At 38.1% G+C, this 20307-nt stretch overlaps 1 protein-coding gene across 2 annotated transcripts; it reads right to left on the bottom strand.

The window, feature by feature from the left end:
* Positions 1-622: 622 nt before the first annotated feature.
* LOC105380403 (alkyldihydroxyacetonephosphate synthase) lies at positions 623-16902 on the bottom strand. Of its 2 annotated transcripts, none has more exons than XM_038109196.2 (12): positions 16645-16902; positions 13487-13579; positions 10379-10532; positions 7754-7910; positions 6739-6920; positions 4449-4739; positions 3840-3986; positions 3364-3542; positions 3065-3152; positions 2577-2737; positions 1965-2086; positions 623-1503 (listed from the first exon to the last, which is right to left on the bottom strand). In XM_038109196.2, exons 1-12 carry the CDS (start codon positions 16821-16823, stop codon positions 1310-1312), a joined length of 1947 nt encoding a protein of 648 aa, XP_037965124.2. In that variant the 5' UTR covers positions 16824-16902; the 3' UTR covers positions 623-1309. The 2 variants fall into 2 exon arrangements, with proteins under 2 accessions (XP_037965124.2, XP_037965123.2); XM_038109195.2 differs by having other exon boundaries at positions 6739-6924; positions 7758-7910; positions 16645-16900.
* Positions 16903-20307: the final 3405 nt, after the last annotated feature.

The following is a 20307-nucleotide window of genomic DNA, read 5'->3' on the forward strand; positions in this document are numbered from 1 at the left end:
TTCACTTTGGATAAAGTTCATGTCATTTAACGTTCCCACCACGATGCACAGCTAGCCAGTGCCTAAAGAATGGACCATTCAAGTCGTCACTCACCACTTGCAGTATGGTATTGCTGGAGGAGCGCACTCTGTCCCAGAAGCCCGCAACACGTGACCTGATTATTGCAAAAAAGTCAGGGACCCCAGCCTCCGCAAACATGCCTGACGCACTGCAGAAACGAGGATGCTTTAGAAGTATACGGAATGCATCGTTGTACTGAACCCTAAGAGTCGAGTATGCGCGTTTCGTGTAGTTTAGCCAGAGCTGACAAGTATAAAAGCTCTGGCAGTACGCTCTAAACAGAGTTACTTTTACTTGCTCAGTACAACGAGCAAACCGCCTCGCGAGCATGTTGCAGCGGACGGCCAGGGCCCTGCGCTCCCTCTCCAGGTCTGCATCATCACGTAGATCTGACGTGAGCACGTGTCCCAGGTATCTGAATGACTCCACAACCCGAACTGGCGCCCCCCTTAAAAAGAGTGGAAGTACTCTCTCAGGACCCTTCATAAAGCTCAGAACAAGGTAAATAAGTAAACTTTGATTTGTAGAATCCCTAATTAGGTATCAAATTAAACTCAAGTGTTAGCTTTAATTACATTTTAATTAATAATTTGAAATATAATTAATACAGTAGAGAGTGCCTTAGTTTAAATGACCTTATGGTAGGTATGCCAAGCAGCACGTACTTACCTAAAATACATTGGGAATGTAAAAATAGGGTCGACCGAGAAAAGTAATATTTTCTGGTAACTTAACATCATTTTCAAATATAAATAGGTAAAAACTTAGATCTAACTAACACCTTTTCTAAATAGCTATTCGCAGGTATAAAATTTCGTTTAATACCTACTTTGGACTTAATAGTACCTACCTTCCTACCTAGTTATTATTTAAATTTAGTTGGTAACAAAGTTAATTTTATTAGCACTAATTCCCTTACAGTTACAGAGCTACATTTTGGCGCATAATTTGTTTACTTATTCAGGTACTCTGAAGCATCGCTCGCTGTAAAGCAGGACTATGCATAAATAAAAGTATCTACATGGATAAAATAACACTTTCCACCGAAGCATTTTTTGTGAAGAAAAGAATGCAAATTTTGTAGATGGCGCCACCGACAGCTGGAATTATTTCTCCGTTATTGAATGGTTCCAAAACTTCAAACTGTGGGCATTTTGCGCGGATTGGCATTTATTCAAAACTTTCGAGGACCCAAATAATATCAGGCTATTCTATCTACTCAATCACTCTTAGCATACGCAGATTGGCTTATAACTTGCTTTTGACTGGCGGGCTTGTATCTGCGTCGTGTTCGTCGAATGCCATGTTGGCTAGTGCGAAGATGTTGTCGGGGTCCAGGGTCTTCTTGGCCGCCAGTAGAAGCTCCCGGCCTAGTTCGCCGACGGTCTCTTTGTACCACTTCTTGCGGACCTTACCGACACCGTGGTGGTGCGATATTGAGCCTGGAATTGGGGATGTCAGATGTTAATTTTGGAAACTATTACATGAAGCAAATCTGAGGATGCATGACAGTTTTCAGTGGCCTTTAACGCCATGTCCATGTCACCGTCGTCAAGTGAAGTAGGTGACATACTTTCCAATACCAAAAGCTTATTGGATACGTCGCTGGCGACGTCGCATTGGCTTCCAAGCTTGGCAGTGCTCTTAGTCTGAACTGAAGGTAATTTACTAGCACATGCAGCAATATTAACTACCTATGTTTGTTATGTTTTTGTATCTTTCTACTCGTTTTCCCGTACCTCCTGTAGGTTGACCGATAGAAAATGCATTAAGCATTAAGTATACTTTTTGTATAGGTACTTATTTTATGTTATATTATTTTGTGCTGCGAATAACATACTATTATTATTCGTAGTATTTGTGCAATAAAGTATTTATATGAAATAAAAATAAATGAACGGACCCCCCGAGGCGAGGATGGCGTCGCGCGCGGCCTCCTCGATCTCCTCGAAGGCGGCCACCGGGTCGCGCATGCCCACGCTGTTGAACCCGAAGTAGAAGTAGATGCAGCACCCCGCGTCGTACCTGCAATTGTCACCGTGTTGCTGTTAGTCTTTGAAGTTGTCCTATTTGGGATGAAATTGTAAAACATATTAATTGTAAAATGTTAGAGAAACGTAGTTAGTTAGGTGCTCTTAACTGACTGAATGATGCATGCAAGTCACTGGAATTTGTATGCGTTTTAGCGTTACCGACAATGGCGTTGATAAAGATGTCATACAAATTGCTATCGAATTACGCTGTCTACTTGAGTCGACAGTAGGTACTCGTGATGCTATGCTGATATACGTAGTTACTTGATGCTTCTCGCTCAAATGTATCACCGTCCACTTCACGTAGATAAAGTCTAGTTGTCTACAGCAAACAAGATTCGCAATATACCAATAGGGACCGAGCGGCTTAACCCGCACCAATCGCGTCGCGTCGCTGAAACATTCTACCCGCCACCTCTAAGGCGATCCAAAAAGTGTCTTCTCATCAAGTTTAAAATCTACTCTACTATAGTAATACTAACGTCTGCGTAAGCCGATGCGAGGTGAGGTAGTACTTGATGCCGCGTTTCTCGCACTCCTGCCTCACCGTCCACTTCACGTTGCGACAGAGCGCCAGCGTTCGCTCCCACGGGACTGACGTCTCGAACGATTCGGCCACGATGTTCCAGTCTAGCGCCATGTCCTGGAGAGAAAGAGGGAAGTTATGGCCAAGAATAAGGATATATTTTAATAGGGAAGACGTCACCTGATACAGAATCTGAATGGAAATTTAATAAGCATATTCCAAAACTACTACCTACTGTTAGGTCTTTGCCCAATGCTGCCTATGGTGCTCATAAGAATTAGTGTGATGAAAATCGATGCAGTGGAGTCAGTGAATGATAAAACGCCTGACACAGTCTATTGAGCTATATTTAAAAACGTACACGCTACGCCAGCGATCTCTTGTCATGGCACACAATCATAAATCATAAGATTGGTGGTGAATGGGCCTGGATCTTAAACTTACTCTAATATAGGCGATGACGAAGGTGAGCGTGTATCCTCTCTCTCCATTGGTGGCGCCCGCCGGCACGCCGCCAGTCTGAGCCGCTATGCTGTAATCAAAAAAACAATACACTGCTTTAATAATGAACAGCAGAATAGGGGTGAGGAAGTGCCAAAAAGTATGACTCTACCCGCGAATTAAACATTGTTGTCATCCTCAACGATTATACAAGTCAGCATGCTCCCCTAATACAACCCTCACCTATTGAGTCTCACGCTTGATGCGCGTGATGTACGCCATCTTGAACGTTATGCCCTCACCTATTGAGTCTCTTCTCGCGCGCGTTGACCTCGTCGGTGGCGCCCTCTATGAGCAGAGTGACGACGGCGAGTGTGCGCGGGTTGAACCCCTTGATGCGCGTGATGTACGCCATCTTGAGTCCCTCGAGGAACACGCCGCCCCAAGAGGATTCGGTCTTGAGCGCCAGCCCGAACCGGAACTGTGGGAAGGATTGATAAAAGATTTAAAAATGTGGAGTACTTTTATAATGTTCAAGCAGCCTGTGGAGACTGTGGAAGTCACAACTTATTTTGTGGACTGAATTGAAGTACCTACTTACCTGCTAGGTCCTAGGTGTTTAGATTTCTAAAGGGACGCATCAGTGGGTAAACTTCTTTACAGCAGCTTTCGTGATATCTGCTAGGGAATGACGTCTTGCCATGAATCTACAAATTCTACTTCCATGCCGTTACCTATATCTTCATAAGGAGTATGATCTCTGTGGCTACAGACGTACCTGCTCATTATCCATGAGGCGGATGCTGGACGGCTGCAGGCGGTGCCGCGCCACCTCGCGCATGAAGTGGAAGCCGGAGTCCCAGTCGGGGAACACCAGCGACGCGTAGCGCACCACCGGCGGCAGGGGACGGATCTTGAGGGTCACCTGCACGGAAAAATGAAGTTTAGGTACATGGTTATAGGTATTGAATACGCATGCGATCAAATTCTTATTTCAATAAACCCTTGACTATATGGAGGCTCTAATTTGCGCCAAAACTGAGCATACGTAACATAATCTCTAATGATAGAACAAAGAAAACTACACTTGTCCAAAATTAATAATGCACATGCAGATCTTCACACCCGAATCATTAAATCGTAAGAGCCTTAAAAAAACACTTGCATTTTGCACCTTGTTCGAAAGAAATAGGAGTCAATATCATGTGTCACATAATCGAAAACAACCGATCTGTCAAAGATTTCTATTACATATACTTACATTCTACAACCTCAATTTCCAGCCACTACACGGCTTCCGAAAATACACATCCCATCGATTTATTTATTTAAGTAAATAATGAACACCAGAAGTTAAAGATAGAAAGTATTATAGGTAATATCTCACCTCAGTAACAACACCGAAGCACCCTTCCGAGCCCATGATCACGTGCTCCCACTCGGGCCCGCTCGAGATCCTCGGCACGCTGCACCCTTTCTCAATCACTCCTTTCGGGGTCACCACTTTCGTCTGCACTATGAGGTCTTCTATGTTTCCGTAAGTGTTTTTCTTCATGCCACTGGCTCGGGTGGCGACCCAGCCGCCTAGTGTGGAGAACTCGTAGGAGTCGGGCTCGTGGCCGACAGTGAAGCCTCGGGCTCGCATCTCGCGCTCCAGGTCTTGGCCAACTATTCCTGCCTGGAAATTGTGGATAGGTTGATGGTGTTAGTGCTTAGGTATGTATAGGTAATGATTATAAGCTTAGCTATAGGTTGTAGGTTGTAGGTATGTACCAGTATTATAAAGAGGAAAGATTTGTATGTGCTGTGGTCTTTGCAGGGTGTAGGTATGTTTGTTTGTAAAACAGTACCATTGAACCGATTTCGATATTTATTACACCTTTATTACTTCTACACATTTTATTTGTGTAAGTATGTGTGAGCGTGATATAAGCCGGCACCGATAGTCTGATTTTTTCCTCGAAAATCCTATAAAGCGAAGTTCACGAGAAAAAGCTAAGTAGGTAGTTATTTAAACTTATATTTGCTCAAAATACTAAAACATGAGGTGTAAATATTTTTTGCTAGTGAACCGTAAACAAATTATACAGGTAGGTACTTTACATACCTACGACGATTGAGAAAACTGAAAATGCGAGTACATAGTTCCACTATTTGCCTATGATGTCAATGTTCATAGCAATGTCAATGTAACTCGACGGTTAAATTAGTCGAGTAAATACCGCCAGCGAGGTTCGCGGTAATGATGATGCGGGGACTTTATTAGTATAGATCTAACATATCAAGAAACCAAATAAAGAGCTGGTGACAATTATAGGGTGACCTGAAGTGTGTATTGGTACAAGTCGAGTAAATAGCCTGTAGACCAGGGGTCGGCAAGTAGTTTTAGGTAGAGTCCGGATACTGGTCGCAAAATTTTAAAAGGTCCAGAAAAAAAACCAGATAATACACTCCCGGGCAATGAAAAAGTTCCACTCACAAAATGTCTACACCAAACGAACCCATTTTTTTCAAAAATTTAATTTAAAATTGACTCAAAATATTACCGTTTTTAGTTGGTCATATCCTGATGCTCTGTTGAATGTACTTCAATGTTGCAGAAGACGGTATAAAGCTAGCCTTTTCCGCTTACAAGTATTTTGGTGTTTTTCTCAGTGGAACCTTTTCATTGCCCGTGAGTGTAATTAAGTAAGTACAGCTATTTATTACTAAAATTAGTGAGAAAAATTGCGTTAGCGGTCTTGAGCCATGTTTTTATAGTTTGGTTCTCGTGAAGAACAGCTAATTCGAAGAGTGTCTTCTAAATGAGCGTCTGTTAATCTCAAACGATATTTGTTTTTTCGAAATTTTTTGAAAAAGATGTTTGCAGATTGATTATTTCCATTTCATGCGACGCCTTTGGAAATAACTTAGCAGCAAGGACTTTTGCTTGGCAGCCACATCTATCCATTCGGCGGCTGCATCAACTTCAAAGGGTGACTTAAGAAACAGAGAGATAGCTTGCCCATCTCTGCAAAGTCTTGGAACCTTGTGACGTATTCGTTGCTAAGATCGGCCAAAAATTTTGTAAACATTGCACTGTCTTGTTCAGAGTTCTCCTTATTATAATTATTATGGTTGTCGGAGAAGCTATAAGTACCTATGAACAGAGCGCGCGCGGCGACTCGACGGGGCGCGGGCGTCGCGACAGCGCGATTTTTTTATCGATATCGATGTTGTAAAACAGATTAGGTAAGTGCTAAGTTAGATTGGTTCAAAATATGACGTATTTATTTATACTTGACATGCCTACATTACAATATTTGGCGGTCCGAGGTTCAACCTTTCGCGGTCCGCAAACGGACCGCGGTCCGCCTGTTGCCGACCGTTGCTGTAGACTGTTTTTTTGTGCTGTAATAAGGAAAAATTCCCATAATATTTTAGCGCTTCTTGGAAGAGCTCTGCTATACTTATCCAGTAGTGGACGATGACGGGCTTAAGATAAACCTTTACTTGCAAATATTTGAAGAAACCAACAGAAGTATATTGATGATGGAAGCGATTCTGAAGGCACTAAATCTAATTTTAGCAAAGTCAAAAAGAAAACTCACCCTACCATAAGTTACCTATCAGACGTCAAAAAAAGTTTTTACTTAAGAAAAGATTTGGTGCCTTTAGAATCGGCTACAAGATCTCACCTGGATCCGGGCCAGCAGCTGCTCCTTGTCGATCCACAGTATGGAGTTCATGCCGCTGGTGTCGAGCGCTAGAATGGGCCGGGGCTCGCGCGCCGGGCAAGTTATGGCGCCGGAGACTGACGTGCCGCCGCCGTACGGGATGATCACCAGGTTGTGCTTGCAGGCGAGACGGACTATCGCTTCTACCTGCAATTTGGTTTGGTTTAGAGGAGATTTTGTAGCCCGAAGTGGAGCAAGTCCTCATAGGTGGCATACCTCTAATCTTTATTATTTTAAAGCGCCAGGAGTATGAAGTACATAATTATATAGCAATAGGGCCACGTTACACCACCATGCGCTGCCATTGTACCTACGTTTAGACTCGACAACACATTTAATGTCTGTTAGGAATCGAACTAGGGACCCTAGGGACACGATGCGTCATCCGATGTTCAATTATAATTCGGTAGGTTAAAAAATGTTACTGAAATAAATTTTAAATATTCATAGGATTCTAAATAGATACTTAGATTAGGAATTCATGAATTGGATTTATTTATTTCAGTTCCGTGTAACCTATTCATTTACATACTATGTGTGTGTGTCGGTAATTTGTACCTATTTGACCATTTGTAGGTCGTCCTTGAGCTATCAATAGAAGTAAACTTGTGATGTTTACCATAGAAAACCATTTCATAGTCCTATGTATTTCGCTGAACCACTAGAATAATGAATAAACACATTATGTGGGGACACCTCACAAACAGCCAATTGACCCCAAACTAGGCCGAACCTGAGATATGGGTGAAGAACAACTATAATATATTTACAGTTTTACACAAATACATAGATAGATACATATTAACGACAACCAGACACAAGGCAAACACAAATGCTCATCACACAGATGTTTGCGGCGGGATTCGAACCCGCGGCCCCAAGCTCCACCAGCATTGACATATATACCTATTCCTTTTGAAATCATTGTCCACCAGTCACCATACCACTTGGCAACACCCTGTATCTCAACACCAACCCACCTCATCATGACTCGTGGGCCACACCACGGCGTCGGGGATCCTCTTGAAGCTGTTGGCGCGGACCTGCGCGATGTCTCGCAGGGTCTGCCCGTGCGCGCGCACGAACCGGTCCAGCCCCTCCACGCTCACTGGCGCTATTTTCTCGAGCTCCTCCTGCGTAGAAACAAATGAGGGTTACAATTGTCTCTCAACCTATAGGGTTGATTGGAAGGCGTCGTGTTAAGGAGGCGGACGCCTCATATTTTATTAATTCTATAGTATCTGAGGGTAGGTATATGTACCTGCGCCTGACTCTAGAATGGAAACTTTGTACATATAATTATATACCCTTAAGGTCGGAACTGGATTCCTAAGCTTGGACCATTTCCTACTACGCTGATCCACCGTGGGTTGGTGGGTTCACACATCGAGATGTGCTAAATATATTTCGTTTTAGGAAAAGCAGAACATACCAGACTGACCTAACTTCGCTCTAGTAGGTAAATCGTAATTTAGTTAGATTAACGTCAACAGATATTTTGCAACTAAGGTAAGTAAATTTCAGAAATTACAATTTTAATTAGATAGGATGCACAGCTGATTAACATGAGCAGGCATTATTTGCTTTACTCAGACGCAAACGATGACGCTGCTGGTAACGAAAAATACTGTATAAAAGTTGTTGGGATAGGACAGAAACTATGTAGAAAATCGCTACAAAGTTTTAAGAAGCAGAGGTGAACTAACCGATTTTTTAAACCGACGACACTGACGACCTGAAAGAGCTAGCCCAACAAACATTTTACCCTCAGTTACAGCAATTTTTATAACTTTAACCTATATAACTTTAACTGTGTTATAATTATCTCAGTTCAAACATAAAGCGATAAAGATGAGTTAACAAATGAAATTAGTGTTAACAGCCGGTTTAAGTGTTATAATGGTATTAGTCAAAGCAATTATAATTAAGATGTTATAGCTTTAAACTGTTTCTAGAACGTAAAGCTATACAAGAGTGCTCACTGACACCTATTAACACTTATGGTTGTTAAGTGGTTTCCTTTAATACTCATATAAATCTTTAGGTGTCATATTGAATTTAGGCTGCAGGAATTGGTTATAAAAGAGATTTTGTCAAGAGTGCAGTAAGACAAGATTCTTACAGTGTTGGAAAACTCAACAATGCAGTTTTAATATTTAAGGTTACCTTAACTCACGCTTATTGCGTTAGGCAAGTAGACTGTAAAAGTAACGGTGTTAAGCAAGACTGTGCGGATCGACTAAGACTGCATAATACCCTTGGCTAAGGGTGATCTATTTCAAAAAGTGTAATAGATGACTTAGGTGAGTCTATATGTCTTAAATGTAAGTTCGCCATTTGCATTGGCGACCTAACCTATAAATTGCTGGGATAAACAATATTTTGCTTTAAAATACTTACTTATTTATGTGAATTTTGTCATTCCAGTCATGCCAATCGATTAATGAAACTAATGGACATACAGCAAGGATACAAAAAAATACAAAATTGAGTCGTCTATTTTATATTTACTTATGATTCATTTGAAATCCTTAATAAATTCGGAGCGCATTAAAATTGAGGTGGGAAATATGGTATACATTACAGTAAAATTACAATGGCATATTATTTTCAATCAACAAAACATGTTAAGTCAAGTTAATATATTATATTTACTGTTATTTAGTAATGATCAATACTGTCACTCTAATACTATCGCGTATGATTGCTGTTGACACTATTATTTTCAAAGACATACAACTTGTATGGTAAAAGTGTATTCGAAAAACGGTAACATACTCACTTAACCCTTTTTTACCAAACAAATAAGAGTCAGGGAGTCAAATAACCATTCTACAACTACAACTATACCGGTAAAAGTTCTAGCTGAGAGGGATTAAACGCTCTTCTATAGTAACTTTAGCACTTCAATGACACCGTTTTACAGACTTTCTAAAGCCTTTACTCTCAAAATCATGGGCCTCTTTCGTGGTTATAAGTGAGTTAGAGCACTCTCCTACACTCTTATACAGCTATGTCTTAACACTTTAATTTTCGAATGGAACCATTATACAAGTTATATGAGAGTTTTTTTAACGCTACGATGTTAGTTGGGAGGTAGCTGGTAGTGATTGGATGAGATAAGGTTGAGAACATATGTATTGTGGCACTGCACACTGCAGATGCGGATTATTTAGAGAGGCCTTGTATGTGTATCCAGCAGTGGAAAATTTACTGGTGGACGACAAAGCTGATGAATGCCTTTTTACTACAAATCGTATCTTAAATACAATAGGAAGGAAGTTACTATGTAGTAAGTATATGAATATTTATTATAGGCGGATTGCAAACACTCTAAATACGAACTCTGTGCCGTACACTATACTTATACTTAGAGTGTGCAATTTCATCAGAGAACTGTTACCACCCTACTACAATCGCGAGCAAAGTAAAAGTTTCAGTGACAGTAAGTAAGGTTCGCGAGTGTAATATCCTACCCTGTATAACGGCCGCTGGACCGACGACGTTAGGCGGGTAGGCGTTAGTGTAGTGGCGCTCCTTGGGATAGGCCTATGTCCAGCAGTAGATGATTATTGGCTGATGATCATGTATAACACCTTACCTTGATGTTGGCAGGCAGTCGGCTCGGGTGGTAACTCTTCGGCAGCTGTGGCTGCACGTTGCGCGGGCACGAGCGCTCCTTGTTCAGGTCGATGTCGAAGTACTCCAGCACGAAGGGAATGAAGTTGGGCAGGAACTTGCCGCCTATCGCGTATCTGTGGAGGTTTAGAGTTGTTAGTTGGTTGGTCTGTATAGAATTTATCAGGGGACTATGCAGATGTTTGTTATTGGTAGAAGAGTACTCGTATAGGGACTATTTTGGCTAGGGAAGACAAAATTACGTTACGAAGTCCAAAGCGTAACGTTTAGCAAGACACCAATATACCTATATCGAGGAAATTCAAAATTTTATGGTCTATGGTAAAACAACCCGCACTAGGCCAGCGTGGTGGACTAGTCCTAAGTCCCTTCCTCCATTGGAAGGATGGAAGGAGGCCTGTGCCCCAGCAGTGAGGACGTGATGGGTTGCGATGATGGTCTATGATTTAAACTCAAATCTACACCATGGGCTTTCACTACGGGTTGATGGGTTCATAAAGTATTTATCTGATTTATGTTTGCAGATTCAATGTTTGCATACTATTCATGTTTCAGTTTCATTCATCGTAAGAGAGATAATTAATGGCATTTATGTAGGTACATACATATACATAGTGCAATGTGCTATGCATAAATTCCAACTTAGGGTCACTTTTTTGCCTACGTCTGTTTGTCACAGATTCTGGTTAGACAATAGTTGCCTGATGATGCATGATGGTGACCCTGCTCTTTCATTCAAAAACTGAAAAATTTGAATAGCTAATAAGTCCTAAACTTTAACCTAAACAAAAAGATACCGAATTGTAATTAAATCGAATTAGTGAATCTGAATCCCCAATTGTATTTTTTTATGTTAAACAAGTTTTTCAGGTGACTTGAGTGTTTCCCTCTAGTCACGTGAAAGAAATACTTAATTTCCGCAGTATGAAAATAAAATTGATGCTATTCTAATATTTGTAACAGGTTTCTATGCATTTCAGCCATAAAATATGTATACACCGTATCCATACAAATTTATGAGACATCAATGGATAAGGTTATGTATCTGTAAAGAATCACAGGGTTTGACATCTCAATTACCAACAAGACATACATAGACGAGGCGGTCTGGTTTACAACTCAACTCCCAAGGCTAGTCTGAGCCGTGATGAAATCAGTCACATAAGTAATACGCCAACATCGCACTCGCTCAAGGTGCACAAATATGACGAGAGTAAATAGACCGCTGTTTACTGTACAATGGCCACTCAATAATCATCGTGGTGCGATACACGACCACCTCTGGCCCAATGACAAATAGCTAAACTACGCAAACATTATCACATCGTTATAACTTCTTGGAACTGTTTCGATATACATGAGATAGGTTTGACACTCAATTATAGTATTATCATGTTAATGATTCCTGAACCTGAAAGGCAGAGATGTGAAAGGTCATTTAGACCCAAGTTGGGCGCCAACTTTATTGCAATGTGACGCTATAGACTGGTACTAGTTATTATTCTATGGCTATAGTAAACAGTTGGAAGATATAAATAGTATTAAACGGTTGAATTATAAATAAGTACTCATCGGCTGAATATAACCGAATTAACCAGAGCCTACGGTTTTTGATCGCCCATAAAATTATAAAGTAAGCCACTGAGTACTTACGATTGTGTAGTTTTATTATGATGATGTTTGCGGCTTATAATACTTTTGTTCAGTGGTGTTAATGTTCCTAGGCATGTATGGTTTCTTCCTCACCTCGAAACGACGATCGAATCGGGTCATTTAAAGTAAAGTGCCTATTGTTAAATATTATACTTTCAGCACAGCACTGTCTGCACTATACAATTTATCTCTCATATTCTACAACGATAGATATTCAGCAAGATCTGTGATTAGTTTACTGTTTTATGTGTTATTTTTGGAAGATACTAGTTTATAAGCTACTCATTAATTAGAAAAAATAATTCAATGTCATTGTAAAATTCAGAGTAAAACAGCCTCGGTGACTAAATAAGGGGTTCACCCAAAGTAAGCATAGTGCTTATTACTGTAAAAATAAAAACATGAATGACATATTTGTACTAATGTCTTCAACTAATATTTTGAGGAAACTAAAGTATCAAAAATTAAACAAATATTAGCGCCCTCTTCACGACTGCTAACTATTGGACATGTCAACAAACGTGTATGTACAACAGTATACTTAGGTATGTATAATAAAGTCAAACTAATGTACTCGTAGGTACATTAATTATGTACTTACTTCAATTACATAGAACTTGGCACACTTATTTTATGTTGATTTTATACGGGTCAGGGAAGTCACACTAATTTTCCGAATACAGGGAACCCTTACTTACACGCTTAACCAAAAAGTGTGTAATAGTAGACTAATAATAGATTTATCCGTGGGAGCAAATTTTTCTGTTATTGATATACGGATAGTATTAGAAAAATAAATCATTACCAATATGATATTTATTAGCAAAATATATACTATAGACAACGGTACAGCACCCCTCTCGTGCGCGAGTCCGACACGGACTTGGCCAGTTTTTATCCTGGATTGTGAATGATGATAATCCTAAGCAAAGTTCAGTAATTAAAAAAAACATTGCTATGATGCAGACTTGCTACCAATTCAATTTACGCAACAAAGGAAGACCCAATTTGCCTCATTGCCCTGTTACGTGTCATTATGTAGCAGTTTCGGTCTGGAAATTCCAGACTGGATCTAGATTAGAGTGGATCCGATATCCGAAAAAATGTGACTTACATTATTTGTATAAGGGAAGACTCAATAAATACAAAGGGAAAGTGATTGAAGACAAAATAAAAGGTTGACAATGATGTAGATTCTGAAGGCATATAATTTAATTTTAGCTATGTCAGTCTAAATAAAATCACAATGGAAAATTAGATTTACGAAAACACTCACAGAGTCAAATTTTAAACAAAGAAATTCACGTTTTTTCAGCACTAAAATTATAATTTGCGCTTTCCGAATCGACATCAATAGCTGAGCAGGATGGACGATAATCGGTTTTTCAACAGATATGACTAGAGGCTGCAAACTCACCTGTTTCCTGTAAACGTAATCATTTCTTTCTTGTAGTCGACGGTGAACTTGGAGTCGTTGTAGCCCCAGCCATGCCATTTCAGCAGATCTTGTCTGAAGAAAACGATTTTATTGTTAGTTTAACCAGGGAATAATAACTAGTACCTAACTAGCTTTAACAAATCCAACAGTACACACTATTACACCCTATACAATACAGGCTTGTATAATAAATAACGCGATACAGTTTTTATACAAGATGCACCTTTACATCTGATAAATTATTGCGATTTAGGTATATGCATTAAATACTATTTAATAAATAGGTATCATAAAAATTATAAATTCAAATCGTTTAGGTCTGTCTTAAAATACGACATTGTAAATTTTCGATGACATAAAATCTAGTCGCGAGATTATTTCATTTGATTAATTTTGTCTGAGCCTTTGAAACGAAAATCTTTAAAACTAGAAACTCGAATTTGTAGTGCTGCAGTAAAAATCTGTATGAATAGCAGTCGGAGAATTGGGAATCAGGAAAGATGGGACTGAAACGGGCAAACAGTTGTCTTATGCGATATTTTTCATAAAGACATAGATGAAATAAGGTCTCAAGGACATAGATGAAATAAGGTCTCAAGGACCAAGATAATTTTATAATTTTTCTTGTTCGATTTATACTTTTACTCAATTAATAATAATATTATACCTATGTTTTTACCTGAAGTATGATATAAAAAATAACAATGTCTTCATATCATCATATCGATGCACTGCCATTAAATAAATCAGTATAAATTTAAAGGTCATAAGGAAATCTTTTGTTTCATAACAATGAATGCGATATTGTTGGGTTAGCAAAATTAATTGTAAGCAACTTTTCAGGGTGTTACTTATAAATACTTACCGACTACTTAGTAAACAATTTAATTTATTTAAAAAAACTTTAAGTTTATTGATTCAGTTACTGTTGTATAAAGTGCAAAAAAAAAACATTATCCTACTTATCCCAACCAAAATTATTAATTATGAAGCTGTAGTGTAGATAAATCTGTCGTATTTAATATGATGCATCATCAAAACAAACCGTGGTGTTATCGGTCAAATCTCGTCTTATCACTGTCTACAATAGTTATGCAACGTGTTGTAGGATGTAGGAGTACCAATATGAGTCCTTTTACTCTAATTAGGTACTCTACCACAGTACCCAAGTAGTGTAAAAAGATATATGTAAGTAGAGGAAGAATAGCTTAAGAACAATTATTATAAAAATATATAAGTAACTCTTGAAATCAGTGTTTTTTCCATGTTATTGATTAGCATTGTTTATGGTTGTATATGTTTAGAGTACTTAGGTACTATTATAAGTGTTTGTTTTTACTTGAAATATTAAAACAATCAGAAAAAACATAACATTTATTAGAATAGGCACGTCGTGACGTTTCGTCAAGGTTCGATCATCAATTCATAATTTTAACTGTAGATATATTTAAATGAGAAATATTTAAATGCATAACTAATATATATAGATTAATAATTAACATTATGCAAACTCAATTTTGTCGCAAATAAACCATGTAAATAACTTTTATTTAACAAAAAAAAAAGTTGTAACAAGCATAACTAAAATATATATTACTTATTTCTTATCAAAAAAAGCTAACGATCTTTTAAGCTGAATGTGCTCCAATACTTACGAGTATACTCAGTCAACAACACTAAAATACTAACAAACAATAACAAATATTCTCTTAAACTAATTTCATATCAATCTAACATAAGTTGCAAGTTCCAACTCAATAGCACTTTACTGGGCACGTATACTGTATTGAAAAATCGTAATAAAGTCCTAGATATAGAGCAGTGGTAGCTCAGTCGGGTAAGCTTCCCGCTTCTCACGCCAGAGATACAGGTTCGAATCGCGGCGTGTACCAATTATCTGTGGGGGTGTCAGTACCTGCACCTGGCTCTATCAATTGGAATGTTTGTGCATATTCCCAAGGTCTAAACTCCCTTTCTACGCTTGGACCATTTCCCACCACACTGGCTCACTGCGGGTTGGTGGGTTCACATATCTGCATGTGCTAGATCTAGAGATCTAGGTTTCCTCACGATATTTTCCTTTGCCATTAAAGCGATGGTAGATATACATATTATATATACATTGGTAGCTATTATAAAGGCAGAAGTCAAACTATAACTTTTTCCAAGCAATAAATTGCATTTTAATCAATCAGTTTTTCACAGCTCGAAAGATTGTCACTGAATTAGAATTTGTGCCTTCAGAATCGACATCATTTTATTACATAAATTCCAAAGAATTCATTGGTGCACATAGAACAACGCGGACTCGGTTGGTACATGTCAAGGTCGGTAATGGAACCCTCATCTCTGCAGTGAGAAGCAGGCGCTTACCCTACTGAGCTACCACCGCTCCTAACAAGTACAATTTTATTATAGTTCTTCCTTGCCTTTTTATTATAGTTATAATTATAATTTAAATTGCATCATCTCTGTTCATTGTTTTAAGTAGCGAAAAGCGGCAGGTAAGTACTTACAATTTTTTTTTGGTACTTATGCCGAAAGGGATCGTGTAATTCAAGGGGTGATTCAAAGTTACTTTATGTAGGTACTGATTCTGAACAAGTTTAATTCTACACATAAAGTTAGTGTTATTACTTCTATGGCTAGTGCAAAAAGAATCACCATAGAAAAGTTCAAGTTATTATTTTTAAAACTTTTTCTGGCTTTTTGGATTTGGAGCTTTGGATGATTTTTTTAAAAGTATTGACTACCTACAATGTAAGAGGCAGTGGTGGATGGTGGCCTACAAACCAAACATATCTGTTTGGTTTATTTTAAATCTCATGGCGGGAAAAGTTTGTTGGCGCGAATAGTTTAAAAAAACTAATTTTAAAAGGAAGATGGGATAACATTTTCAGAGCTCGAGCAGTTAATTATATCACAATAACTAGGGCAGTATGTCGTCCCGACTACTTAACAACATAATTGCTTTAGTACACCCTCCGTACGGATCGCTTTAAAAAGCATTTTCATATTTTTCATTCAATGAAAACGAATTAACAGGATATATATTTTATATATACTTTTTCATTTAATTTATTTATTGGAGTATTTATTTCATATTGTTTTAATAAATGAATTGAATAAACACTCACCTTCGTCTAGGAATCACACTTTTTACTTTTATCACTGTGCTTACACTGTTTGGATCAGTTTTCTTTTTTTTATCATTATGTAATTTATTATTTTCACCAGTTTCAGTTCGTGTATTTACATTATCATTATTGTCCATTTTATTTTCAATTTTTTCCGGTGCACTAGGTATTGCTGACATTTTTACATGGGGCGACGATTATAGATTTGTGTCCCGAAAGCATTTGGTAAGAATTTTATAAATCGCGCAGCCTGCCGCGCATAAGTGACGTTCTGCGTCGGTAAAACAGATTGTCAATATTGTCATTCACGTAGCCAGCGCCCCCTCTTCGCTATTTGTTGTACTATTTACTGTTCGTTTAGTTTCGTTGAGAAGTTACTACTTGTGCATGGTAAGAGACTTTGATTAACAATTTGAAGGTGGCAGCACAGTAGAAAAGTATGAATTTTCTAAAAATCTTGATTGGTTGTTATGAAAAAAAAATGAAAATAGAATAGAATTGAAATGAAAAAAGAATTGAAATGTAAATTATTAGTGCTTTAATTTTAACTTTTAATTTATAATGCATGCTGTATTCGCCTGGTATTGAAGATGCATTTAGGTATTATTAAACTACTGTATTTTTATTAATCATTAATTTAAGGGGAATTATAAAACGAGCGAACAAAAAAAAACTTTGCGACTGATGATGACATACTGTTTTAATAACTTGAGCGGTATGAATTTGAGTAAGCGAAAAATTAACTAAACTGACGACGAATATTGATTTATAATAAAATCCAGAATGAGCTTACAAAAAGTGGATTGTGATAAATCCATTTCAGATATTAAAAATTTATCCGAGCGACTTCATTACTAAGTGAGCGACTGGAAATACAGAGAGGGCAACTTCAATATTAAGATAGATTCGATTTTTCTAAGTGAGGTTATACTTAGCGAACTACTAAAAAGTTCACTTTGAGCAAAGTTTTGTATGCTGCTTTATTAATGATTATTGGTTACTGATATTCTATTTGGCGGCTTATGTCTTTTTATTTTGATACTCTTTTTTTAATGAAAACTACAGATTTTTAAATGCGCGCGAATTCGAATGGGTGCAGGGCGACGAATCGTTGCATTCAGGTGAGTTGGGCTGCGGACCAATAGCGTTGCGTGTTTACGTCCCGAATTTTTCAAAAGATATGTAATACAAACACGTTTTGGGGCTAGAAATTTGTCTCAAACTAACAACACCACCACTGGAAGCAAAAATGATACCCATTGGACAAAAAAAAAACGAGGCCGGCCCACTAAGTCCAAGCCCGCAATTATTTACCAGTGACGATGAGTAGTAGGGCTGATACCTATCAATGTTTCTTAGTATTAATAAGAAGTTTTTTTTTAGTTGACTGAAGCGTCTTATTTTATTTTTTGTTCATTTGATTGAAATAAATGCATGCATACTACTTTAATTTTACGGAGTACATTGTTTTATTTAATTACCCTTATATTTCAATAATAAAATTTCTCAACTAATAGAATAGTGTTTCTTCAAATAAGTAGTTATTTCATATTATTTTTATTTTTTAAATGTGAGCTTATTATACTCTGCTCATTAGTGTATTTTTCAAAGTGGTTTTTGTATTCGAAACACTTCATTTAAGATAAAATGCCGCTCAGTATAAAAAATACATTTGCCAAATATTTAAAATGCAGGACGTAACGTTGACACTCAAACAAATATTAAGTCGCTCAAATATTATGTAGCTGCTCATTTTGTATTTTAAGTAACTCAAATTAATGTTTGTAAGTTGCTGTTCTGTTGATTTCTCGTCACTCGCAGTCAGTCGCTCACTTAGTAATTCTATAACCCAAATTTATTAATTTTGACACTTAGAACTGTAATTTACAGTCACTCGTTTTATTGCTACCCTTAATTTAATCTATTCTTTGTTGGCGAATCATATAAATAAATGGTACTTACTTTTGATTACTTTCCATGTTTTTAGTGATACTATAAATACCAATTCATTTTATACACCTTGAAAACCCTTCGGACCATTGTTGAATAATTCAAAACCTATAAAATTTGCTGTAAGTATCTCAAAGAACTAATCAAGCGTAGTTACGTAAGTTCGGGGTTTCATCGGTCCATTCCATCGCCGGAGTCCGTGTTATTCTGTGTTCCATTCGAATAGTACGATACCGATGGTCTTGTTGTCGAGATGGCAAGAATAGTCGACAGAGCTTGTTTCCCACTATACACCACCCAGCACCCAGTCAATGATGCGTCGTATGATTTACGCTTCAGGGTAGCTTTTTAACCCTTTTACGAAAAAATAAGGGTGTTATTTACAACTTGTGCGAATTAACTGTGCACCTCGCCAGCAAGAACCAGGGGTCACGCCGGGTACGCCAAAGATAGTTAATATGACCTTTGGTTTTTGTCAGTCAGGCACACGTCAGGCAGTTTCCAAGTACGTCAAATTCCAAGATTATTCCATATTTCTTTAGATTACCTACTTTGTCACCGCACCAACATCAAAAAAGAACAGTCCCTGTTTAGGTATATTTGTACTGTCACATACGAGTAGAATTTGTGTAAACCTTAAGGGCCCGTACAGGGTGACGTGCCGCGCCAATTTTGGGTTTTCAATGCTCTTCACACAGCACACGCAGTGACACGCACACATGTAAGTTTGCACAGTGGGTCGATAAACTTTTACTCGCCAACTTTATTGACAATTAAGTTCAAGTACATTTTGGGTGATTTTAGGGTAAGTAAGTATAATTCTTACTTACACTGGTAGGCACCAGGAAAGAGTAGAAATTAATAGGGGTGCCACTTTACTCTATACTCGGAACCCGATTAGCTTTCTCAAACAAATGTGGTATTTACTTGTAGAAAGGTAACTACAAGTATTAAAGTGTAGATAATAAGTTTCGGGCATCCTCCAGCCAACTGAACCCCGACGACAAAGCAAAGTAAATACATAGTGTCGCAAAAGGGCTATACTAAGCCAAAAGGGGATGACTCAAGGGGTCATTCTGAACAACTTTTGTTCTACGATATATGCAAATTAGCGAAAAAAATATTCGATTTCCATGGTAAAAAGTCACATGTCCAACAAAGTTTCTATGAAAAAGGTTTTTTTTTGTTAATTTTCAAAACTCGTAGAGCAAAAGTTCAGAATGACCCCCTGTCTTACTCCTTTTTACCCGACTGCCGAAGGAGGAGGGTAATGTTTTTTGATTGTATGTATGTATGTTTGTCTGTTTCTTGAACTGTTTGACCTTTACGAGACTATTATGTCACGAGAATATTGCACACTATCTAATTTAATTTAATGTATTGAATATACTGGAAGAATTATGCTTCCTCAATTTCAAATCAAATTATGTTGGTGTCATAAAAGTTGAAAAAGTGCAATGACAACCAATGTGCAGTGATTTTGTATCTGTACACGATAAGATCGCGAGCTGTCAGTGCTGCCTAAACCGACGTGACCCTTCTTTGGAGGCCAGCGGCCAACTGAGCAGGGGGGAGTCAGTGCCTTAATGGCTGAACTTTTAGTAGAAGGTAGTGCCATCTCTTTATATTACTCTTACTACCAAAAAAGATGTAAGATGGCGTTATCAACAAGACCATAGAACAATAACAAGACACATAGATAAGTAGTATTTG

The sequence above is a fragment of the Plutella xylostella genome, chromosome 17 (assembly GCF_932276165.1).
Source record: "Plutella xylostella chromosome 17, ilPluXylo3.1, whole genome shotgun sequence".
NCBI lineage: Eukaryota > Metazoa > Arthropoda > Insecta > Lepidoptera > Plutellidae > Plutella > Plutella xylostella.

Coding starts and splice junctions, on each gene's coding strand:
- LOC105380403 (XM_038109196.2), bottom strand. CDS start 16,823: ATGTCAGCAATACCTAGTGCACCGGAAAAAATTGAAAATAAAATGGAC. Junction 6,921..7,753: donor CACGAGTCATGATGAGGTGG/GTTGGTGTTGAG, acceptor AATTGCAGGTAG/AAGCGATAGTCCGTCTCGCC. Junction 3,987..4,448: donor GCTTCGGTGTTGTTACTGAG/GTGAGATATTAC, acceptor TTTTCCGTGCAG/GTGACCCTCAAGATCCGTCC.